Here is a 24,721-nt window from a genome sequence, read left to right as displayed (position 1 = left end):
TGTTATTTATATGAAAATTTGAGGGTTGAGCTGGCATTTGCATAATGTTTTCTGTAATTAAAAAAGAAAAATTCTGAACAGGTCAGATTGCTGTAAACTTTTTCATGTGAGAGTTTGCATCACCTTTTTTGTTTTCACCCTGTTCTTGCTGACAAATGTATGAATGTCTTACTACAATGGACTGGGTGGCCGAGTGGTAACGCACTTGCGAGAGGTTGCGAGTTCGACCCTGGGTCAGGGCGTTAGCAATTTTCTCCCCCCTTTCCTAACCTAGGTGGTGGGTTCAAGTGCTAGTCTTTCGGATGAGACGAAAAACCGAGGTCCCTTCGTGTACACCACATTGGGGTGTGCACGTTAAAGATCCCACGATTGACAAAAGGGTCTTTCCTGGCAAAATTGTTTAGGCATAGATAAAAATGTCCACCAAAATACCCGTGTGACTTGGAATAATAGGCCGTGAAAAGTAGGATATGCGCCGAAATGGCTGCGATCTGCTGGCCGATGTGAATGCGTGTTGTATTGTGTAAAAAAATTCCATCTCACACGGCATAAATAAATCCCTGCGCCTTGAATATGTGCGCGATATAAATTGCATAAAATAAAAAAATAAAAATAAAAATATAAATCCCTGCGCTTAGAACTGTACCCACGGAATACGCGCGATATAAGCCTCATATTGATTGATTGATTGACAATGCCTCTCTGTAATTCTGAAAACAAATAAAACAAAAGTCTGAGGTAGCACTTACTGGTAATTGCAAGTTTTTTCTTCCAAAGGTAAATCTGTAAAAGAAACAATTATGACCTGCTCAGAGCTACCAGTCGATACTTGTTTTAAAGAAATCCATATTAAATAATACCTTATCATTGCATTATATGTATGGTTGATATGCTGCCTTGGCTGAGGGACTGGGCTCTACTGGAGCTAATTTTGTTTCTGGTAAAATGGTTAGCATGATCGCTGCCTTTGCTATCTATCGATTGACTCCATGTGTGTCCTCAACAATGTTAATAACGGGTGGTGTCTTAATTTCTGTGCAAAATCAGAAAAGTTCATATGGAAACCTTAACCCTTACGCTGCCAATCAAAACTTGCGTATGTGCATTCCTGACTGCCAGGGAATATTGGAGTTCGGGGTGTAATAATTCACAAAAAATTCTAGTTCCAAACTGGCAGTAGGTAGGTAAGTAAAACCTATGTTATTTTTAAGGGAAATTGAACCAAGAATCTGTTTTTAGTGTCTAATCATGGAAATAATAATTAGTTTGGCTTATAATGATGTTTAAATATGAACTTTTGAAAAATCAGTCCGGCGCATCTTCCGGTGCCTGTGGATCAAACACAGGTGGCTGTTTTGCTCGCTCCAAGAAAGGATTATAATCACTATCATCTACCTGTTTCCAACGAATCGTCCGAAAGAAGATCTCCCCCTTCCCCTGTCAGTATCCATAGTCATTTGCACCCCCTGTAGCGTCAGTCCGGCTTTGTTTTTCCCTACCGTAGCCCGGTCGACTTCCACCGTTTGCCATTTTGACGAGTCGAGATTTCTCTCCCCTATCCTGTCGCCAAGGCCGAAAATAGCCTTCAGACGCAAAACCGCGTCACCATTTATGTTTATTCATGAGAATGAGGTATCCTACCAAGCCATTGGCTGCTATTTTTGTGTCAGCAGTGACATCGCACTTCTGGAAAATCCCGGAACCGTCAAGACGGGTAAACCCGTCCTAAGGCGCTGCGGCTGGCAAGTGGTTAAGGAATCATGTAAACGTGTCCTGTTGAATTAATTCACTAATACTGTAGTGCATTTTGTTTTGAGGTATTTTTTTTTATGCAAAAAGGTTGGTTGTATGCCGCATGTTCTTTGACCAAAATTGGTGTGTGTTTCTGACAGAGACCCTACTGGAGCTTGAAGAACTGATTGACTCTGAACCTCTGAAAAACAAAGAAATTGTCAAGCCTGGATTGTAAGTGTCTAGAATTCACTCCAGTTTGTATAGTTTGTTTCAAGCTCTTTGTCTCTTTAGAATGTTTTTGTTATAAAAAAGAGTTGGTAATTTTTCAGTTCGAGTATTAGACAGTGCATGCTCTTACTAATCACCTGAGGTTTGTACAAAGATTTTCACATTCATCTACTACATGGTTGAGTTGGCAGTGCCCAAAGAAGCGAATGAGGAAGAAGAAGAAATAGAGAGTGCAAGTCATCATTTCAGCTTTGCCTTTTGCATTGATGTCATATTTATTAAATTACATATCTTATCCCAACTCACATACAGCAATTTACTTCAGTTTAGTGCTAGGACGCTGAATAGCATCGCCTTGGTAACAAGGGGAGGTCACCCTAAAAAAGAGCTACCTTGACCCCTTAACAGGACAAAGTCACACGTGACTTCCTGACCTTGCCGCCATCTTTGAATCATTCCATCTTCAGCGGTCCGTGTCTACAGACGTGTTTTGATTTTGCTCCGGCTTTCAGCCGGTTTGTCTGACTTCTGCCTTTGTCAGACCCTGCCTTGGTACTTGCACACGGTCCCTCTGCTCCTACTGTGTGTTTGGGTGAGCTTTTTTGTCGTTTGTTATCGTTTTGTGACTTAGGTTTGGTCGAATACTTAGCTTTGTTTACATTTTTTCCGTTCGCCATGTCGGATAAGGAAAGAATAAAAATGCTAAGTCGGTGGCCGAGCCTTCTCCCACAAAGAAGCCTTCTCGTAAGTCGTAGAGTTCGGCATGTTAAGCTTTGATTAAAGTCACAGATCCTTGACTAAATCCTCGTTTGATGTGCGATAGACTTACCTGATTCTCCGGCTATGCCTAGTTTGCCTTCAGCTGCTTCACCGGTCTTGTCCGTTTCAGGCCCTGTTAGCGAGAAGCAGGATGTTTATGCTATTTTGCACTCCTTGAGTGCTTAGATATCCTCTCTTTCAGCCGAGTTTTTCGTCTACCAAGGCTGAGATGTGTCTTTGCCTTCCGGTGTGGGAGGTGTGCGTTCCCTTGCCAGGGTGTGTGTTCCGCCTTCCTCCACTTTTACGTCCGCCGACGTTCACGCCTCGTTTGAGGGCAGCCGTGGTGTTTCCCTGCTGCGTTCCCAGGCCTCTTGGACTGACGACGATCAAGGTATTTATACTTCGCCAGTAACCGGGTTCTCCGGCCAAAACGAAGTGCGTGTTTGGAGAGAGTAGCCACACCGGTTCGTGTGCGCGAAAGCTTAGGCCCTAGGTCTACGTCGTTCCGATTGAGTGAACGTCTAGATCGAGGGAAAAGCCCAGACACGCGTTTGGTCTCTGACCGAACAGGGGAAGTGCGTCCTCCTACACTCCCTAGAGGAACAGTGGGTGCGGCAGCACAGCTTTCACAGCTTTCCCCGCTTCCGCCTTTCAGGCAGGAAGCAGTCCCTAGGGACGTACCGCTTGGGTATAAAATCCCTCGTGGGCGTCTCTTCCGGGCGACACTTCGTCGGACTATGGTAGTCACGGCGGAAGTGTCTTGCCTGACTTCACGGAAGTGAGGGACTACGAGTCGGATTTTGGCACTTCCGTCCAGGGTGACGAAGATGTCAACTTCCGCATACCGACTAAGCTTCCGCAAGCTCTGGCTTTAGCGGAGGAAGTGGCTTCACGGTATTTTGAGGAGGGGGTGACATTCCCCGCTTCCGCCCTCTGGGCAGGAAAGCAGTCCCTAGGGACACACTGCTTGGGTATCGCATCCCTCGTGTGTCGTCTCTTCTGGGTGACGCTTCGCCTGACTATTGTAGTCAGGGCGGAAGTTCGTTGCCTTGTTGCACGGATGTGCGGGATTATGAGTCGGATTTTGGTGCTTCTGTTCAGGTTGACTAAGATGCCAACTTCCGTGTACTGGTTGAACTTCCGCTAGCACTGGCTTTGGCGGCGGAAGTTACTTCAAGGTAGTTCGAGGAGGGTGCGGCAACACTTGTAGGCTTGTTGCCCAACCTCCTTCCGCTTTGGGGGATTCCCGTTCTGCGAAGGACTGGAAACAGCAGTTCCGTTTTCGGAAATTCCCGTTTTCGGAAATTCCCGTTGGTAGCGTGTGAGCTGTCTATGCTACTGACTACTGGGCAGTATGGCGGTGCGTTTCACGCTGTACCGTGGTTAACAGCACAAGGTCTGGCTCCTGATTCAGCGCAGCCTTACCATGCTTCTTTGTTTTTAGCCTCAGCTTTGCCTGCTGGTTTGGCTAAGAGGTTTACACTGCTGCATAATTCAGTCAATTTGATTGGCTCGTTTGCCTTGCCTCGTTCCACTTTTCCGGAACTTGCAGTCCTTAGGCAAGATGATACAGCAGAGACAGAGTAGTCCCGTTTTCGGAGAATTCTCTTTTGTCTTTGGAGTAACTGGCTTACGCTTGCTTGAGTTATCGTTTCTCTTTGAGACTTTGCAGTCGTCATTAGACCCATTCAGGTTTCGTGACGATGCGGTAGAGAAAGTTGTCACTATTCTGGTAGGGAAGACGGCTACAGTAGAACAGTATGTTATACTGAGTCCTCTTTCTTGTCTCTGGGGGAATAAGCACATGATCTTTTCAAGTTATCCTCTGTTTAGGAAACTTTGCAAGATTTTTTTATAGAGCTCTATCTTCTCTGCTCTTGTTAACTTCGAGTTTCGTCGTGACGCACGGGAGAAGGATGTCATGTCGCTTCTAGCTGCTTTGGCTAAAGTCTTTTGAACAGCGGAGCCTCCCAGCGCTTTTCTTGGCAAATTGCTTGGCTCAGGTTGCAAACAAGAGGCGGATCTACTCCGCTCTTTGCTTTTTGTGGTTCATCTTCTGGGAGAAGTTGTGATCTGCGTCGGCTGGCCACATTTGGCCTTTATTTAGGCAAGATACGGACCTAAGCAAACACACATTGGGTTAAACCCTCTGCCTTAGGCAGCTTCGCGGTATGTACGCCCATCTTTGGTGCGGCATACCTCTTATTTTTCACCCTCTAGGGTGAAGTTGCTAAGGCCTCAATTTTTGTTTTTTGCCTCTGTGGTGAAAAACAAGGCAAGCTGTTAAAACTTTCTCAGCTTTTACGGCTTACGGAATTGCGCTTTCTCATCAGGGTCATAAGCTTTGGTTTCTGACAAGTCGCCAGAACATGTCCAAATTATGGGCTCACATTCTGACTAAATTTTTAGGCTCACTGAGCCATTGCTCGTAACCTCTCAGTCGGAACTTTTCCGGCTAAGCCTACCTCTTGAGGCAGTGGCTTCTGTCAGCGACTTTCGCTGCGCAGCATAAAGGACTCGCAGGAATTCCTTAGTTTCAGCTTTTCTTTCTAAGAGGTTACGGAAAGAACTAACACCATCATGTGGCTAAGCCTAGGTTTGGCACAGACGTTTTTAGCATTGGGGTTGTTTTTCTTCCACACGCAAAGACATACACCGTCGATTGGCGGGTACGCCCTTCACAGAGAAGGGTGGACAGGTTGCAAAGTCTGTTTCGTACTCTGTCCTTGATAAAGAGAGCGGCTGTACGTGTTCTGACCTCTCTTCTTGGCCAAATGGAATCGATGGCCACTCTTGTGCCCTTAGGCAGAGTCCACAAGCGGCCATTTCAGGCTGCCCTGAGTTCGCTGTGGAAGCCTTCTCTTCAGGGCTGGGAGACAGTAGTCTCTCTTGAAAGCTGGTTTCGGCACACAACGAGGCAGTGGCTGCTCCCTGGGATTTCACAGGGAGTGCCAATCTCGTTTGCCCCCCCCCGGACGAGTTTCTGTTCACAGACGCGTCTATGGAGGGCTGGGGTGCCCATCTTTCTGTTCACACTGCGTCAGGTCTGTGGAACGAGACGCAGAGTGGGGGGCACATTAATGCCCTAGAGTTAGAGGCTGTTTTCCTGGGACTCCAATCGTTTCTGTCTATGGTCAGGAACGAACAAATTGGGGTTCGCACAGACAACACGACCATGGCGGCCTATTTCAACAAACAGGGAGGCACTTTGTCTCTCCCTCTTTCTGTCAGGTCAGGTCAGATTCTTGCCTGGGGCAGCCAGCACCTTATTCTATTGTCAGCGAAGTACGTCCCAGGCATACTCAACGTTCTTGCGGACTACTTCAGTCGCCCGTAGTGACGATGCACACGGAGTAGACTCTGACTCATCAGGTCCTACAACGTCTGGGTGGCATTTCAGCAAGCCTACAGTCGATCTGTTTGTGACAAGATTCTCCTGCAGGCTTCAGGTCTTTATCTCCCCCTTTCCAGACCCAGAGGGGAGGGAAACAGACGCCCTCGAAGTAAACTGGTCGCGTCTGAGCCTATGCTTTCCCCCCGTTTCATCTCTTGGGAAAGGTTCTCAGGAAGGCGGAGCGGGGACAGCCTTGCTTGGTGTTGGTGGCCCCTTGGTGGCCCAGCCAACATTGGTTCCCCGTCCTCCTTCGCCTCGCAGACGGCCCTCCATTCTTTCTAGGTCGCTGCGCCGTTCTGGCTCCTCAGACGCTACTTTAGGCTTTGTCCAAAAGGCCCACAGGGAATCGACCAGCACTGTTTATGCGTCACACTGGTCAGCCTGGACAAAGTGGTGCTCGGAGAATGGAGTTACTGCTACTTCACCTCGCTCTATGCATGTAGCAAATCATCTCTCGTGTTTGGCTGCTCAGGGCTTGGCTCCTTCTTTTTTGAGAGTCAGGCGCTCAGCCATTTCTTCTACTCTGAAGCAATTAGGGCATAGCATTAACCTGGGCGGTGTAATTGCTAGTGTTCTTAAGGGGGCAGCGATTGGTTTTATGAAGGCTAAGTCCCCTCTTCCCGCGGGGACTTATTTTTTGGTACTCAAGTTTCTAGCCTCTTCGGATTTCGAACCTTTAGCTTCAGCGAGCTTAGCTAACTTGACTCGTAAAGCCTTGTTCCTCGTTTTGTTAGCCTCTGCCCGTGGAGGCGGTGAGGTGCACGCTCTTTCAGGCCTGGCTAAGGATATTTCTTTTGAGAGCTATGGCTCTTTTGTTTTAAGATTTCGGCCGGAGTTCCTTGCCAAAACCAAAAACAAGGTCTGTCCTCCTCTGTTATTCGCATTCCTCCTTTAAGTAGGATTCTTGCGTCTGGTGACCCTGCTATGGTCAATTGTCCTGTTCGTACTCTTACCAGCTACTTATCCCGTACCACGCCCATTAGGTCTAGGGACCAAAAACGGCTCTTCATCTCAGTTGACACTGAAAGGAGCAAGGACTTGTCGCGGGTCACTTTGGTAAGATGGGTCTCTACGCTTATTAAACAAGCGTATGCGTGGTGGCACAGACAAGTTGGGAGTGGGCATTCTGTCCTTCCTAGGAAGTTGTCAAGAACTCATGAAGCCAGAGCCTGGGCTACTTCTCTGGCAGTCCTCCGCTCAGGCGTGCTGGCAGAGGTCTTAGACGCTGCCTACTGGAAATCGCAGGGCGTTTGCATCAACTTTTACCTGCGAGATGTGGCCAGCACTCGTCATGGTGGCAGTAGCTCCCTACCAGCCATTGTCGCTGCTGGACAAGTGGAATTTTGTTTTCCCACCTCCTTCATTAGCATTCTGCTGTATGTGAGTTGGGATAAGATATGTAATTTAATTGAAAATTTTTATCTAAATTTTAATTTGATTATATACTTACCCAACTCACATAGTGGATACCCGCCCTCCTGCCCCGCTTTTGGGGTTTTATGGGGGTTTTTCCTAAAAAAGAGGGAAATTTTTCTATGTTCGCTTTCGATTGAATGATTCAAAGATGGCGGCAAGGTCAGGAAGTCACGTGTGACTTTGTCCTGTTAAGGGGTCAAGGTAGCTCTTTTTTAGGGTGACCTCCCCTTGTTACCAAGGCGATGCTATTCAGCGTCCTAGCACTAAACTGAAGTAAATTGCTGTATGTGAGTTGGGTAAGTATATAATCAAATTAAAATTTAGATAAAAATTTTCAATTCAAAATGTTGAGACGTTATTTTTTTGTTTTGAAAAAAGAGAGCTATCTTTAGCTAAATTAACGCAGTTTGCAAGAACATTTTGAAAAATGGTTCTGAAAAAAGAATGGGTTACTAGAATTTGAATGAAATTCTTGCCTGTCCAGGTTCATGTTTGAGCTGATGGCAAAAGTGAACATCACATTCAACAACAAGAACTTTGTTATCGACTTAATGGACAAGATGATTGCCCATTTGAACAGCGATGGTAAGGGTTTTAGTACGTTTCTTTGCAGATATTTGTGATGGTACATGTTGATTTAAAAAAACCACAGTATCGCACATGCTTCAAGAGCGACACACTTGCTATTTCAATTCTCAAAGTGTACAAATAACAGTACATCTTAAAATGCTACTGACAGCTATTGAGATGAAAGTGATAGTACTGACTGAAACATTTAGCATCAACAGCAAATGATAATATATCCTACTGTGTTTAGTATGTGTTGACTAAATGATTTGTTCAACAAGCCTGTCATTTCTGGCTATAGTTTAAATGTGATTATTTGCTGTTTAAGTCTTTTCATGAGTGGGTTTGGGATATTGGGAGATATGGATATCAGAGTGGATGGTCCAGCTCATAAGGTTACATGCAATTTTATAGGACTTTTGTTTGTAAAGACTTTTGTTTTCTTTGGTTATATTTGAGGAAGTGAGAAAGAATGTGCAAGAAAAAATACTTTCTTGACACAAAATGACATACACATTTTAACCGTCTTTTGCAGGTACATCTGGTGCACTGCATTCAAAGGGAACAGGACTCTCAAAGGTAGCAGACGCACTGAAGGTAACTTTTCATCATAGTCTCCTCACTGTTTGATTACAGACCCTGACAAAGCCATTTGTATCATGTGCTTTCTTGGATGAAGCTTTATTTTATGCCTTCCTTTTGTTATGTGTGTTTGTCACTGTACTGTAGTTCTCATAAAGGTTTGGATCGTGTTTTGGGTGTAATTATGTGTATTTATTTGAAGACTTTTTTTTATTCCTTGGCTTTTTCAATTGTTTTTTTAATAGGTCTGCCGTTAACATGTTGTGATTTTCAATTTCATTTTATGGAGACTAATCTTATTTTACACATGCAGATCACTTTCAATCAAGAACCGGGTGAAGGTGCCTCTTTCAGTCAACACAGGCAGTCGCTTGCTCAGCATTACAAGGTACGTCCATTTTATTCACATGCATCCTTGGGTACAGGTAAACCTGGATACAGTGTGATTGCCTAATGCAGTCAAATTATATTAGTGTCAGACATAAATTTTGTACGCAGAGGTACATCAAATTGTTTTACGGGGAGAGTGCAGAAGAAATTTGCCTCCGCCCTCTCATTTTCAGATGTTTTTGGCTTGTGCTTGTAAAGCATGAAAAGTGAGTATTGTCTTGGCATTCATGGCTACTTTGAAACCACTTTATTCTCAATAGTTTTTATGTAGACTTGTTTTGTTTTGTTCTGTTTTTTTTCTATTTTTTTTTCTTCTCTGACACAAGAGTTGTTTTGCAGGTTCACATTCAACTGAAAGAAGGCAACTCTCAGAAAAAGAAGAAGCTGGATTCCTGGGCTTCTGCTGGTGGGCAAGATAAGGCTGGTATGTCTCTTTCTGTAAATTAACAAGTACTTATTGTCCTAATATCAGTATGTTTGTTGGTGTTTAGATTAAACACTGTTGGAGAACTGCTTTGGATTGCAGTTGCGGATTGAAGTGATATAGCTTTGGAGTCGCTGTGTGCGTTTTTTTGGATAAATGTCTTTGATGACGTCATATCCGGCTTTTTGTAAAAGTTGAGGCCGCACTGTCACGCCCTCATTTTTCGATCAAATGGATTGAAATTTTGGTCACGCAATCTTCGACGAAGGCCAGACTTTGGTATTGCATTTCAGCTTGGAGACTTAAAAATTAATTAATGAGTTTGGTAATTAAAAATCTGAAAATTGTAATTAAATTTTTTTTATGAAACGATCCCAAAATTATTTCATCTTATTCTTCATCATTTTCTGATTTCAAAAACATATAAATATGTTATATTTGAATTAAAAAGAAGCTCTGAAAATTAAAAATATGAAAATTATGATTAAAATTATATTTCCGAAATCGATTTAAAAACAATTTCATCTTATTCCTTGTCGGTTCCTGATTCCAAAAACATAGATATGTTATGTTTAGATTAAAAACAAGCTGAGAAAGCTATAAAGAATAGAGATACAGAAAAGCGTGCTATCCTGCTCAGCACAACCACTACCGCGCTATATACTGGCTTGTCAATTTCACTGCCTTTTCCATGATCTGGACTGGCGATGCTATTTGGTCTTGGTAAAAACATGCATTGCGTTCAGTTTTATTCTGGAGGTCGACACCTTGACTAAATGTAGTAATTTCGCCTCACGCGACTTGTTATCAGTTGATAAGTCTTTATTGTTAACTTTTGTGTGTGTGTAATTGCCCAGCTTGTTTGTGTGTTTGTCAGAGCGAGTGTTGAGCTACTGGTGCTTCAGTCCCGGCTACAGCATGCAGGAGCTGAAGAATCAGGGGGTCAAATCCATCATTCTCACCAGCGGCACGCTCTCCCCCATTGAATCCTTCACTGCTGAAATGCAGATGTGAGTTGAACTGGTTATACTTACAGAGATTGTTCTGACACCTGTTATAATGGTTGTGGAAGTTGTGTGTTTAAAGATGTCACATGCAGACCAAAATTTGACACATGTGCATTTTTTTAAAGAAGCTTGAAGCCCAGTGATTGAGTTTCAATTTGCTGCCATAGGCATTTTGTTTGTGTGTATAGCCTTGTTCTTCTCTGACCTGCTACCTCAGAAACCCAGTATGGTGAAGAAACATTGAATGCTGTTCTGTACACTCTTATTATCGGATCGGTTTAACTGTTTAGTCCTTCAGTCTGCATGTTATATTTTCATGAAATGTGTGAATGCTTTGATTGGTTTGTAAGGGGTAATGAGTATTAGTGGCTAAGTTGAAGAAAAGAAGTGTGAGGGGAGGGAGGGGGTTGCGTTTAGAGTTATAGTTTGGGATGCTGAGCTGCTCTGTATGCCCTGTTTTTGTATGTGTGTTTTGTTTCTTTTATAGCACATTGTCACTGGTCTGAATGAAGTGTTATGATTTTTTGATTTGCAGACCCTTCAACGTACGCCTGGAGAACCCTCACGTGATAGAGAAGCACCAGGTGTGGGTGGGGACTTTGAACTCTGGACCTGACGGTACCACACTTAACTCCAACTATCAGAACAGGTGAATTGGATAGAGCTCTTGGTAGCAAGACTGTGTAGAATTGACTTGAAGATTACTAGACACATTTTATTTCGTGCATATTTCTAAGTAAACCTTTCAGTAATTATCTGTGTGTATAAGTTGCTATTTCTTGATTTATTGAATGCACATATAGTGCACTAAAAATCTCTGTTATACAGTGGTACCTGTGATGTGAGGCCCCTCCAATGGGAGGTCTCTTCCCGCGGAGGGACACCTTCTGCCGCTCCTTTGTCTGTTATCTTAACCGGAATATACTTGTCATGACAGGCCACCTGTGTTCACCTGGCCCCAAGGGTGTCCTTTCAATGCAGGCACCACTAATGTTCAAATGGACTGTCAAGCTTACAACTGTATTACAGACATTTTGCTTTGCTTTTAGGTTCACCGATTCCTACCAAATGTCGCTTGGAAATTCCATAGGTATGTAGTTTGCGAGTTGCTGTTTTCTTAGGGAACTTTGATTGTTAACATATTGAAGCTATGTCTGTACCAATACTTTCCAGGGTCATGTAGCACAAATTCTCTTTGTATAGAGTTGGGAATGAAAACCTTTCTGATATTGTGTCAGTTCAACGACAGGTTTGATTTAAAGACTGACCTGGCCTGGGGTTTGGTAAGGTTTCTTCTATGAGATGCACAATTTTAGTTAGTGGATTGTTCTTACCTAACTTTTGAACATACACTTATGTTACAGTTCTCATGTTTGTATTGAATGTAAAACAACATGAGAGTTATTATTTAATGAAAAACATTATCAGCAAGTAATATTATGGCTGTGTTGTGCAGTGAATTTTGCACGTGTGGTTCCAAATGGTCTGCTGGTGTTTTTCCCATCCTATCCTGTGATGGAGAAATCTGTGGAGATGTGGCAGGTGGGTTTTCTTGAATTGCAGTATGGTTTTATGAAATTGATCAATAACAATCAAATGTTTTGTCTTGACATACTCTGCATAAAACAATGAACATCATTTTTCATAAATAAAATATATTTTAAGTTTGGTTTTACATATATTTGCACAGTTTTGGTTGTCTTTGCAGATTTACTTTAGTGTGGATTTGTGGCAGCTAAATAATGTTCGGTACCCTTTTATTTTTGCAAACAGAACAGCAACATATGGGAGAGAATTATGGCCTACAAACCAGTGGTGGTGGAACCGAGAGGAAAAGATGCATTCACAGAGGTCAGCCAGCTTTGTGTTGTTTTGTGACGAGATCTATTGTTAACATTATGTGTACTTTATGACGTGGATAAAACGCTGTTGATGTTAACTCTTGATCTGGACTACCCCTGATGAAGGGGGGATAATCTGATCCTGTCTCACGGTTTTGAGCCTTATTCAAAAATTAAAAATTGAAAGAAACAAGCTAGTGAACAAAAGTAGCCATTAAATTTATGGACGTTGTTTTCACATTACTTACGGGTAATCCTCGGAGTCTGAACCCCCCCCCCCCCCCTCCCAATTTAAAATATATTGTTGAGATCAAATGCTGGCCCGGCTAAATTGTAATGGAGCGAAAGAAAGGCTGAAATGTAAGGCTGGATTAGAATATGTGTTTAGAAATTAGTGCAAATACCCTATAAACCCAAATTGTATTTACTCATGAATTGGAGTGATATTTCCCAGTAAAGAATGGCATATTCCACAGACTATAGATGGCTTCTGCGTGACACCGTATGTATTTGCTTTCTACAGGCTATGAATGACTTCTACGAGAAGATCAATGACACAAAACTGAACGGAGCAATCTTCATGGCTGTGTGCAGAGGGAAGGTAAACATCCTTGTGTTTTTAACTGACCAGAGTTTCAGCTGAAGGATTCCGCCTGAGCTAGTTTCTTCTCCTTTTTACATTTAGTCAAGTTTTGATTAAATGTTTTAACGTAGAGGGGGGAATCGATACGAGGGTTGTGGTGTATGTGTGTGTGTCTGTGTGTGTGTGTAGAGCGATTCAGACCAAACTACTGGACCGATCTTTATGAAATTTGACATGAGAGTTCCTGGGAATGATATCCCCGGACGTTTTTTTCTTTTTTTCGATAAATACCTTTGATGACGTCATATCCGGCTTTTTTAAAAAGTTGAGGCGGCACTGTCACACCCTCATTTTTCAATCAAATTGATTGAAATTTTGGCCCAGCAATCTTCGACGAAGGCCGGTGTTCGGTATTGCATTTCAGCTTGGTGGCTTAAAAATTAATTAATGACTTTGGTCATTAAAAATCTGAAAATTGTTAAAAAATAAAAATTTATAAAACGATCCAAATTTACGTTCATCTTATTCTTCATCATTTTCTGATTCCAAAAACATATAAATATGTTATATTTGGATTAAAAACAAGCTCTGAAAATTAAAAATATAAAAATTATTATTAAAATTAAATTTCCGAAATCGTTTTAAAAACTATTTCATCTTATTCCTTGTCGGTTCCTGATTCCAAAAACATATAGATATGATATGTTTGGATTAAAAACACGCTCAGAAAGTTAAAACGAAGAGAGGTACAGTAAAGCGTGCTATGAAGCACAGCGCAACCGAGCCAAACAGGCTCGTCACTTTCACTGCCTTTTGCACTAGCGGCGGACTACGTTCAGTTTCATTCTGTGAGTTCCACAGCTTGACTAAATGTAGTAATTTCGCCTTACGTGACTTGTTTGTTTTGTTTTAAATTTTTTGATTTTCTAACAGTTTTAGTGCATATAAACTGTGATTCTTTGTCTATTTGGATTCTGAACATGAGCTCTTCACTCAAAAAGTTGTGCAAGTGTGTAGACAAAGACTAACCTGACTAATCTTTTGCAGACCCCAAGCATTTTTTTTACTCTTCTCCAACTAAAATTCTCTGTGACTCTACTAAAGTTTTGCAAATCCGTAAATGGTGTCAAACTAAATGTACACAGAGTCCAAGTATAATATGTTTGGTGATTGCGCTAACCATTTCCCAAATGAGAATTTGTTCACAAGAAGGAATCCTGGTTCTCATGAAAATAGAACATTCTGTTACACCGTGACCAACCAGCCAAACACAGTCAAAAGTCTAAAACGCAGTGCTTACAATGCAATACATTTGTCATACACACACTGGTCAAACAAAGTATAGTAAAGGACCGGTGGCTGATTTTGTTTTCAGTATTTTAAGATTTCTGCCAGTGAAATACGGAAAATTTTCTGTTATCGTGATCCCTGATGTTAAAGCAATTTTTTTTCCGAACACGCTCTTGTTTTTATCCGTAGGTGAGTGAAGGCCTGGACTTTGCGGACAACAACGGGCGTGCAGTGGTGCTAACCGGACTGCCCTTTCCTCCCATGAAAGATCCTCGCGTCATCCTCAAGATGCAACACCTGGACGGCCTGCATGGCAAGCAGGGATACCAGGTAGTGATGTCAACTTCTCACAGGCATTTGGGGGCTGTGAAGCTAGCTTCTTCATTCAGTCATACGTACAGTGGAACCCCCCTTTTAAGACCTAAAAGTTTTTGAGAAATTTAGGTATTAAAAAGGAGGGAGTCTTAAAATGGGGGTACATTTACAGAGTTTATAAAGAGAACATCTGAAAAAGCAGGGTCTTATTAAAAAGGGGGGGGGGGGGGGATGTAGCTCAGTCGGTAGCGCGCTGGATTTGTATCCAGTTGGCCGCTGTCAGCGTGAGTTCGTCCCCACGTTCGGCGAGAGATTTATTTCTCAGAGTCAACTTTGTGTGCAGACTCTCCTCGGTGTCCGAACTTCCCCGTGTGTACACGCAAGCACAAGACCAAGTGCGCATGAAAAAGATCCTGTAATCCATGTCAGAGTTCGGTGGGTTATAGAAACACGAAAATACCCAGCATGCTTCCTCCGAAAACGGCGTATGGCTGCCTAAATGGCGGGGTAAAAAACGGTCATACACGTAAAATTCCACTCGTGCAAAAAACACGAGTGTACGTGGGAGTTTCAGCCCACGAACGCAGAAGAAGAAGAAAAAAGGGAGGAGGTCTTAAATTTGGGGATCTTAACAGGGAGGTTCCACTGTAGCACTGTTGTCTCATTGGTTTGTTATCTGATTGTTTTCATTTTTAATAAGTTCTTGTTCTCTTCTCTGTTTTGACATGTGCTCAGTTATGTTGTGCTTTAGGTGTGCAATAGCTGCTATAGAGCAGTGAGGGGAACGGTACGGTATCGCCTACTCAATTCATAAGAAGGGTCAATAGTAGTGGTATGAAAGATTCTCTTGATGATGCAAGACCATTTTTGATCCATATGGTATGATTTCAGACCCTAACAGGCCAGCAGTGGTACCGTCAGCAGGCAACTAGAGCTGTCAACCAGGCCATCGGGCGTGTCATTCGACACAAGGATGACTTTGGAGCAATCATGCTATGTGATAGCAGGCATGATTTTTGTGTGGTTATATTTGAATTATTTACTTATAAGTTAAAGTATAAATATTACTGATTTGTTTGGAGTGGGTGAGTGGCAGGTCAGCAGTTGCTAGAAACGGTGCTTTCTGTTTTTGAAAAATAAGATCTATTTTTACACATACTTGAGTCTAGACTAAAGTATCATAAACTTCTGGAAAGATTTTGAAAAACTGATCTGATCCCCGACCACACGTTGTGACACGCCGCTCGCTAGCCAAAAATGTCATGTGGGTGTGTTTGCCCCAGTATTTCCACGGGTTAGCAACTCGTCCACAACCCATACAAACTTGGACAGTTATTTTCCAACATCTTCTATTTGCATGATCAGTGGTACTCTGCAAGCTTGCTTAGTTAAGCAAAAACGGAGCAGCACCGAGTCTGTTTCTGAACTTCTTTGCTTTTCATTTTCAGATTTTCCTCAGCGGAGTCAGTCAGGAATCTGCCTGTGTGGGTGAGGCCCTTTGTGACGAAGTATGACAACTTTGGCAGAGGTGTGAGGGATATGCTGTCCTTCTTCAAAGTGGCCGAAAAAACGGTAAGAGTAGGAACGAAGAAAACTGGCTAACAGTAATTTTGTTCAGCTTCAGTGTTGCTTTATTGCACGTCTGAAGCCTTTCTCTCTCTGGGTGTGTGTGTGTGCGGATTTAGGTGTGTGTATATATTTCTAAGAGTTTATCAAGCCCTGTTATAGACGCCCACACGACAACAATACAAGCCAGTACTAAGGCATGATGTGTATTGAACTCAAAAGTACTAAAACTGAGCGTTACTGAGTGTTGTGAATCAGATTCAGGATGTTCACGTTGGTGTGCTGTTTTCTTGATGTCTGTTTCAGCTACCTGTTCCTCGGGCAGGAAACACACGGCAGAAAGGAGGGGCAACAGGTGCAGGGTGTGTGGGGGCTTACTTTGAGCCCACAGTGTCTCGACGTGCAGCAAATGTGGAGCAGGCCTCCAGTGTTACGTGCCATGTGCCAGGACTCAGCAGTTCAAAGACCTCAGGTTGGGTTTGGTTCTTCTGTGATGCGTTCTGACAGTCATTTTTGGATAGAAGTCTTTTTGATGACGTGAAGGAACAACGCACAAAGAAACAACATTTTATGAGAAAAACATTAATGGATGATCTGTTTTCCCTTTGTTTTTTCACAGAAGTATTTGCCATTTTATCCCAGTTTGAGGTAGTTCCTTGTTGGATTTGCAGGTAAATCAGACTGGCCCCCTTAAATAAAGACGCAGCTCTTCTATGTTGTCAGTGTTAATTCAGGTTCCCGCTAAGCTCAAAGACCTCAAAGTGGTTAGGTTGATAGCATGCTGTAGGTTGAGGCATGTGCGTTCTCACAGTAATTTCTTGTCTTATCTCAGCATGTTTACAGAGTTTAAGTGAAATGAATGTGATGGTTAGGGATGTTTGGCAGTGTCTTACTTAGACAGTGGTCGGTTATTGTTGGCAATCTCTTGCTGGGAAAATTTACAATGCTAACGTTCAGTTTGCGTTTTTTGTGGTCAGTTATTGTTGGCAAACTCTTGCTGGGAAAGTTGACAATGCTAACATTCAGGTTGTGTGTTTCTCGGCAGAGGAGGACATGACGTCCCTGAGATGGCAGTACGGTGGGGCCAGTACACCAGCACAACAAAAGAAAGGGCTTCTAAATGCTCTGGATTCAAGCGAGGTAAGGACCGGAATGAGGGTGTATTTTGGGGTCTACAAGGAATTTGTTTTTCTTTTCTTTCACTTTATTTCATGTACTTATATTTTTTAGTTGGGCTTTATAAGTGACTTGAGTCAGTACGTTTTAGAAAGAGTGAATTTAGACATCATGTACATTGTATATATGATATACAGCTTCATTAGTATGCCTGACTCCACACAATCAAGTTTGTTAAAAAAAAAAGTTTAACATTTTTCTGAAAGGTATGACATCATCTGAGAGCAGCAAACTGCCATTGTCCTTAGTCTGTAGGTTGGAATTAATTCTTGTACCTGTGAAGTGCTTTCTGATGAGCAAGTTTCCTTTGACAATTTCTGAGCAAAAGAACATTTTACATAGAAGTTGCCACATATTCATTCCTTTATCAATGTCATGCATGGTCAGTCGAACAGAGAAGAAGAAGAGGTTTATCTGCACATTTATTTATTTGCAGAAGCACATAGGCACCCCCACATGTTTTCCACGACCTCAGGTATGTACACTTCATTATTAGTATGAAAAGTGTGTGCGTGTTTATGTATGGCGTGTGTGCGTGTTTATGTATGGCGTGTGTGTGTGCTTATGTATGGTGTGTGTTTATGTATGGCGTGTGTGTGTGTTTATGTATGGCGTGTGTGTGTGTTTATGTATGGCGTGTGTGTGTGTTTATGTATGGCGTGTGTGTGTGTTTATGTATGGCGTGTGTGTGTTCATTGGAACATATGTTTGAGTGAGTTTAAATCTGTATTCATATTGTCACATCACTTATGTTCATAGCTTAAAATACAGTTCTAATAGTTTCTGCTTTCTTTGCTTTTTCTAGTCATCGTCTGAGGGTGCTGTGAAAATTCACTCCAGGAAGAAGAAGATTGTGATCAAGGTAATGAATTGTATTTTAACACAATAACAGTTGGTAGAATTCAAATGAATTTGGTGTGTGTGTGTGTGGTTTCAGTAAAGTTGAAAATCTTAGGATTTTTGAATCTGTATCATGTGCTCATTCACCAGAGAGAGGGAGAGAAATATTTTGGAAGTAGCGCTTGATGAGTATGAACGTTTCATTATCACATGCACATTCAGGCGAAGATTGAAGTGCAGAGGAAAATTAGGCTAACCATTGGTGTTTAAGATTATTTTGCTTGATCGACTATTTCAGCCAAATGGTGCTTCCACACCCTCTTCAAGTAGGCAAAAGGATGCACCAACTGAAACAAGCGCCAGCACAGCAGGTACCAAAACATCCACACAGAAGCCTGGTACCCATCTGCAGCTGGCTGAAAATTACCTGGCTGAGGTCAGTATGCCGTTATTTGTGTGTCCTTGTGTGTTCTAAGTCAGTTTACTATCGTTTATGTGTCCTTGTGTCTCATTAGTCACACATCAACAGTGGACAGGTGGTAGCTATGTTATTCACTACTTTCCATTGTAGAATTGGGTGAATTGTTTGTATGAGCCAGGGCTAAGGTGCACGAAGCAAAACTGGGCGCCACCTAACTGGATTGGACCAAGCCGCTGGGTCTGATTGGTTGAAATCAGAACTAATCTTAATTTCAACCAATCCGACCCCATGGCTGCTTACCACCCAGTTGGGTGGCTCCCAGTTTTGCTTTGTGCACCTCAGCCCTGAACACCAAAGATATGGGGCGGTTGTTGATTGATCTTGTGAAAGCTGTGTTGGTGATATGTGTAGCAGCAAGTAGGAAGGTAAACATATGTATGGGAAGACCAGCTTGTGGTCAGCTGTTTCTTTTGAGTAATTGGTTGAGCTGATTGCAAGAAGCTGAAGGCCCGAAGGGGGTTGATTATTTCTGTATTACTGTGTAAGTTTGTAAAGACGTGTAAGAACACAGAATTAGCATTCTTGAGAAATGTTCCTCAAAGAATGCCTCGGAAGAAAATGTGCGATTGAATAGTTAGTTGATAGATGTGTGCACAGGTAAACCACAAACTCGTCTTTTTTGAAACATTGAATAGCATCCTACAACAATGCTGTTTGTACATGTTGACAGGTGAAGGCTGTACTGACCTCAGCCGACTACAAGCGCTTTTCTTCAGTACTGCAGCAGTACAAGAAATCAGAATCTCTCAGTACCGTCACTCCTATGTTGGCTGACCTCTTCACGTCTACAGCTGGACATTTTCATCTCTTCCGCAGTGAGTATGAGAAAACCTATACTATATATAGAAAAGTCTGATATCTGCAACACCAGATTTCACTCTGTAGCAAATCCTGCCAGACTGTGTTTGTAGACATGACCAGCTTGGTTTGAAAACATGTGGGAAAGAATTTACTGCTTGCTACAAGTTTCTCATAATTATTTATTCTGAGATCTGTGATTGTCATTCATACAAAGGGAAACATTTTGAGGTATATTTTCATATCAGTAATCATCAAATATAAATACATTCTTTGTAGTTGGGTTGGAGAATTGGGACGGCAGAGGTAAAAAAATACATTGCACAGGAATATTCAAATAGCCCAACAAATAAGCTGTCACTTTTTGTGATGATCCATGACCATGTTCCTGTTTCAGAGTTCTACCGCTTTGTGCGTACCAAGCACAAGGCCGAGTTTGACCAGCTGTGTGTGTCACTGACCGGGGAGTCCTGTGGCTATAGGCCTGAACATGCCATCGCTTCCAAGCGACTGGCACCAACAGATGATCAGGGTACAACCTTTTTTGTTCATTTTTCTTTCAGCCCGCATTTCTTGAACATAATAGGTTGAAAATAGCGGGTTTCTGCATATTTACACTAGCAATATTCAGAAAAAAGTTAGAGAGCAAGGTAAGAAGCTTTTTAGAATGTGTTGTGTCAGAGGAGTTTCCAAACCTTCAAAATATTTCCTACTTATGTGCGTTTTATCAAAAGGCCAAAAAAAAAAATAGGTGTGGTTACGGTAACATAGCCAAAAAAAATAGGGTAGGAAGGTAGGCAATCACTTTTTTTTTTTTTTAACTTTTTTTTCTAGTGTGTACAAATTAAACCTACTTGACAGGGAAATAAGTGTGCGACTCGGGCGCTTTCGCTTTCATTGCGTTATCTGCACTCGTTTACTTGGTTTTTTTGGTATTTTTTTGACAAATGTAATAAAAAGTTATAGGGTCGGCCCCAAAAAATAGGGTAGGTAGGTGTTACACGACACTTGAGATTGCCACAAGTTCTCAAACGTCGTATAGTTGTGTTCTTTTATTCTACGTCGCCCGTCTTCGCAGCAGCAGAAAACAACTCGTCAAATTGAGTTCGAGGATTTATTCAGCATTCAATACATACAACTGCACAACGTAGCAGAACTCAAATAGAAGCTTTTTTACATACAAATCGCGCTGGCATATATAGTAAATACTCAATCTCGAGAATATTCCAGACCGAACATGATACAACTACATTATATGCGAACCGCCCATGGACTAGAATGGTGACGTTCTCTGTGACGTACATCAAAAGGTGCCGACGCCCTTAATCCGATCGAACGCCACGAACTCACACTAAATCAGCATGGTAAACAACTTGTTTTGACAGGACTAGAAAGTTCACCTGCATTCTCGTCCAAGCATAAATATTGTGTTTACAAAATATAATATCGGTACTTTCCCACAAAGTACAAATAAGTCAACTACATGCAACACACAAAACTGAAATAAAGCTCAGCAACGGTAGCGTTTCCTAACATTACCCCCAACACCAGAAGAAATTTACCTAATTTCTTTCAATCATTGAAACGCTACCTGTACACATATTATGTATACATATCAGATTGAAATCCAGGTACATTAGTCTGTTGGAGAATGAACACAGTTTTAATCACATACTCGGCTGAGAAAATCTGCTCCAACATTGTCTGAACCCTTGATCGATTCCACTCGCACTTTCTTGTGGAGGTCTCCCAACTCCAGTAGTTCCTCACCGTCGAACTCGTCTTGTTCGGCTGGTTCTTCCGCACTTGCTGCGACCTGTACTGCTTCCGGAGGTCTCTCCACATACAGTTTCAGGAGGTTAGCGTGGTAGATCTTGGACTTCTTGCCGACATTCACCTTGTAGTCGTTGATCCCTACCACGGCCTCAACCTCGTATGGGCCTTTCCACTGCATCAGTAGTTTGTTGTGATCAGTGGGAAGCAGTATCAGCACTTTGTTACCTGGTGTAAACTTCCTGTTTACGGCTTTGCGGTCGTAGTAGTGCTTTCCGCTATCCTGAGACTTTCTCAAGTTTTCTCTCGCAATCTCGAGAGTCTCCTCCAGTTTCTCTCGCAACTCGAACACGTACTGGTAACTGTTCTTCACTTCAGGTGTGTCCACATCTTTCGTCCACAATTCCTTTAGTATCTGCATCGGGCCTCTCACGGTCCGCCCGTACATCAGCTCGAACGGGGAGAATCCAGTGGACTCTTGTGGCACCTCCCTGTATGCAAATAGCAAGGCATTGATGTAGCGATGCCACTGCCTTGGCTGCTCACTGCATAGTTTCTTCAGCGTGGACTTCAGCGTCGCATTGAATTTTTCGACCAGCCCATTGCACATCGGGTGATAGGGTGTCGTAGTCAAGTGACGAATGCTCAGCAGCCTGTTGACCTCTTCCATGCATTCAGAGACAAACTGTGTCCCCAGGTCTGTGAGGATCTCTTCAGGAACCCCAATTCTGCTGAAAATGTCCACAAGTGCCTCGGCAACAGTCTCGGTGTCAATTTTCTTCAGAGGCACAGCTTCTGGGTACCTGGTTGCATAGTCTACCAGGGTCAGTACCCAACGATGACCCGCTTCACTTGGCGGTTTGATCTCGCCGATGAGGTCAATGGCCACCCTCTTGAAAGGTCGGTCGATCAAAGGCATCTTCTGCAACGGCACTTTCGGGACCCTTCCTCGAGGTATGGTTTTCTGGCAAATATCGCACGATCGGCAGAATCGAGTCACATCTGCATGCAGTCCTGGCCAGTAAAACGCAGCCTGGATTCTGTCCGATGTCTTCTTGACACCCAGGTGACCTCCCATAATAGAGTCGTGGGCCACCTCCATCACCTGGCGCCTAAGTGGTTGAGGCACCAGAACTTGACGTAATGGCTTCCCACCGTTGACTCTCGCGTGCTGGAACACTCTGTACAGAATCTTGGCCTTCACTTCAAATTGCACAGTGCCTTCGCCCTTAGTCATCTCCTTGACAGGACGACTCCTGTACTTTGTTAAGGTCGAATCAGCTTCCTGTAGCTGAATCAGCCGATCCCTGTCCACGACAGCAGTTGCAGAACTGTTGGTGACCCTGAGTGGCGTAGTTGTTTTGTCCTTCTTCGCCTGGGCTCTGGTCGTCACAGCGCTTACAACCTGCGGCTGGTCGCGGCGATGCACAGTTGCTCTGTCATCTCGTAACAGTTCGCTGATATCTTCATTCGCGAATGGCAGTGGGTCTTCCTCCTCAGCAGCAGGCTGAGCTGAGCCCATTCTCCATTCGAAATCAGGGTCATCAGGACGTCTCGCACCCCCAATGTTCCCAATTAGTAGATCGTACAAGGGCTTCTTCAGGCAGACGGCCTCAACTTCTCCGGTGAAGTATGGAGTATCGATCTGGATTTTTACCACTGGTGCCTTCACGCATTTGCTGTCAGCCATGAGCGTCCACTTGAAGTCACCAGTGAACTTCTCTGTTGGCACCAGATCCTCTTTGACGATGACCCCATTGCAGCCCGAATCTCTGAGAACAGTCACTTCCTGCTTCTCAACAAATCCCTTCGACACGGGCATGTTCGACACTGACACAGCTGCGCTGGCGACGACAGAGATTGACTTGCCATTGGCGAGTAGAAGCTGGCCATCAGAAATACATTCTTCCACGTCCGATGGTGTAGCCACTTGCTCGGCAGCCCTAGGAAGTATGACGCTGCTCGCACATACTTGTTGGTTCGAGCCACTCGTTTGCCTCTTGTTGTCGTAATATCTCCGTCGATGTTCTTGCGCTTTGTCATTGATATGTCCGTTATTTTTCTTTTGGGGACAGTTGGCGACTCGGTGGCCCTTGGCATTGCAATGGAAACACGTTATGTTCTGCCCTTCATTGGATGATGGTGCGGACTCAGTTTGTCCCTTGGCAGGTTGGTTTCCCTGGTTCCCGCTCTTCTGGAAAGGTTTTGATGACTTTGACGTCCCCAGGGTCCTTCCATGAGCAATGAGATAACGCTCAGCAGCATCAGTAATGTCCTTCAAACCCCGCAGTTTTTGCTCTTCCAAGCGGGTCGCCAGGTCCTTCGGGCAGGCATTAAGGAACTGCTCCTTCACGATCAAGTCCCGCAGACTCTCGTATGACTGCTCTTCACCTGATAACTCCACCCACTTCTGCAGGTATGACGACAGGCGCTCCACAAACTGGCTCGGTGTCTCTCCAGACAATGGCTGGCATTCGCGGAAGCGTTGACGGTAGCCCCTTTCAGTGAAGTTGTAGCAACGCAACAGAGCTTCCTTCAGTACATCATAGTCTCTGGCGTCATCGTTTGAGAGTCTAGTGCAGACCTCAAGTGCTGCCCCAGTCAGATGTGCGCTAAGTTGAATCGCCCAGTCGTCGCGCTGCCATCTAGCACTCTCAGCGAACCTCTCGAATCTTGCAAGGTAGCAGTCGATCTGGTCCTTCCCGTCAGCGAATGCTGGAAGTTTCGGTGCCCTGTGTAACATTTGCTGCTGGTTATCTCTTTGGCGTGGTGCCTCGTGCTCGTTTTGAACACGCACCATTTCTGTTTGAAGCTCTAAGCGTTTCGTCTCCATTTCTATCTGGAGCTCTAAGCGTTTCAGCTCAATTTGCCTTTCTTCACGCTGTGCTTCTCTTTCTCTTTCTTTTTCTTCACGCTGCGCTTGTCTTTCTTCACGCTGCGCTTGTCTTTCTTCACGCTGCGCCAGCAGTCGTGTCTGGGACTCGACGAACTCCGTCAACTGCTTGCCTTTTAGTCCCAGTTCAACTCCTTTTTCCCAGAACTCAGCCATTCTGGTCTTTTCCTGTGCGTTCGTCTGTATTCTTTCACAGCCACGAACGTAGACGAATGTAGTCTTCTAAAAGAACACAGTCTCTACTGCACCTCCGATGCTTCTCTCGTCGCTGTTCACCTTCGTAGACGCAGGCAGCCACCCCCCTCGTCTAACGTGACGGCGCACTCTGCTCACGATACGTACACGACGTACCCCAGTCGTATTTTGTAGTATTAATGCACTAGCTCCGCGACGAAGTCCGTCTCGTCCAAACGGCAGCTAACCTCTGTAATCCCGATACACTCCGGCGTCGCTCACCGTACCGAGCTGCGGCGATTACCAAACTCTTCACCAGTCACACCGAATCCACGGTTCCGTAGTCTCAATACTGATCCCTCAGGATACACCCGATTGATGGCTACCTCCTGTGACTGTCTTGACGCTGGTCCTTGTTACTGGAAAACCCTTGGCGTTAAACGTAGATCCCGGCTTGGCCCCCAATTGTTACACGACACTTGAGATTGCC

At 43.7% G+C, this 24,721-nt stretch overlaps 1 protein-coding gene across 1 annotated transcript in view; it reads left to right on the top strand.

Annotated features, from left to right (window-relative positions):
- LOC138967123 (regulator of telomere elongation helicase 1 homolog) overlaps nucleotides 1-24,721 on the top strand; it is a 44,959-nt gene that overhangs the window by 15,243 nt on the left and 4,995 nt on the right. Inside the window, exons 12-32 of the mRNA XM_070339606.1 lie at nucleotides 1,893-1,965; nucleotides 8,016-8,116; nucleotides 8,634-8,695; nucleotides 8,994-9,068; nucleotides 9,410-9,494; nucleotides 10,372-10,504; nucleotides 11,037-11,150; nucleotides 11,551-11,591; nucleotides 11,958-12,043; nucleotides 12,275-12,352; nucleotides 12,866-12,943; nucleotides 14,405-14,545; nucleotides 15,422-15,537; nucleotides 15,979-16,102; nucleotides 16,403-16,568; nucleotides 17,142-17,236; nucleotides 17,709-17,747; nucleotides 18,078-18,134; nucleotides 18,411-18,548; nucleotides 19,264-19,408; nucleotides 19,789-19,923. Of these exons, the coding sequence (XP_070195707.1) occupies nucleotides 1,893-1,965; nucleotides 8,016-8,116; nucleotides 8,634-8,695; nucleotides 8,994-9,068; nucleotides 9,410-9,494; nucleotides 10,372-10,504; nucleotides 11,037-11,150; nucleotides 11,551-11,591; nucleotides 11,958-12,043; nucleotides 12,275-12,352; nucleotides 12,866-12,943; nucleotides 14,405-14,545; nucleotides 15,422-15,537; nucleotides 15,979-16,102; nucleotides 16,403-16,568; nucleotides 17,142-17,236; nucleotides 17,709-17,747; nucleotides 18,078-18,134; nucleotides 18,411-18,548; nucleotides 19,264-19,408; nucleotides 19,789-19,923 (2,082 nt within the window). The remainder of the gene's footprint in view (nucleotides 1-1,892; nucleotides 1,966-8,015; nucleotides 8,117-8,633; nucleotides 8,696-8,993; nucleotides 9,069-9,409; nucleotides 9,495-10,371; nucleotides 10,505-11,036; nucleotides 11,151-11,550; nucleotides 11,592-11,957; nucleotides 12,044-12,274; nucleotides 12,353-12,865; nucleotides 12,944-14,404; nucleotides 14,546-15,421; nucleotides 15,538-15,978; nucleotides 16,103-16,402; nucleotides 16,569-17,141; nucleotides 17,237-17,708; nucleotides 17,748-18,077; nucleotides 18,135-18,410; nucleotides 18,549-19,263; nucleotides 19,409-19,788; nucleotides 19,924-24,721) is intronic.

This window comes from Littorina saxatilis, linkage group LG5 (assembly GCF_037325665.1).
Source record: "Littorina saxatilis isolate snail1 linkage group LG5, US_GU_Lsax_2.0, whole genome shotgun sequence".
NCBI lineage: Eukaryota > Metazoa > Mollusca > Gastropoda > Littorinimorpha > Littorinidae > Littorina > Littorina saxatilis.
This window is presented reverse-complemented; position numbering and strand designations above follow the sequence as displayed.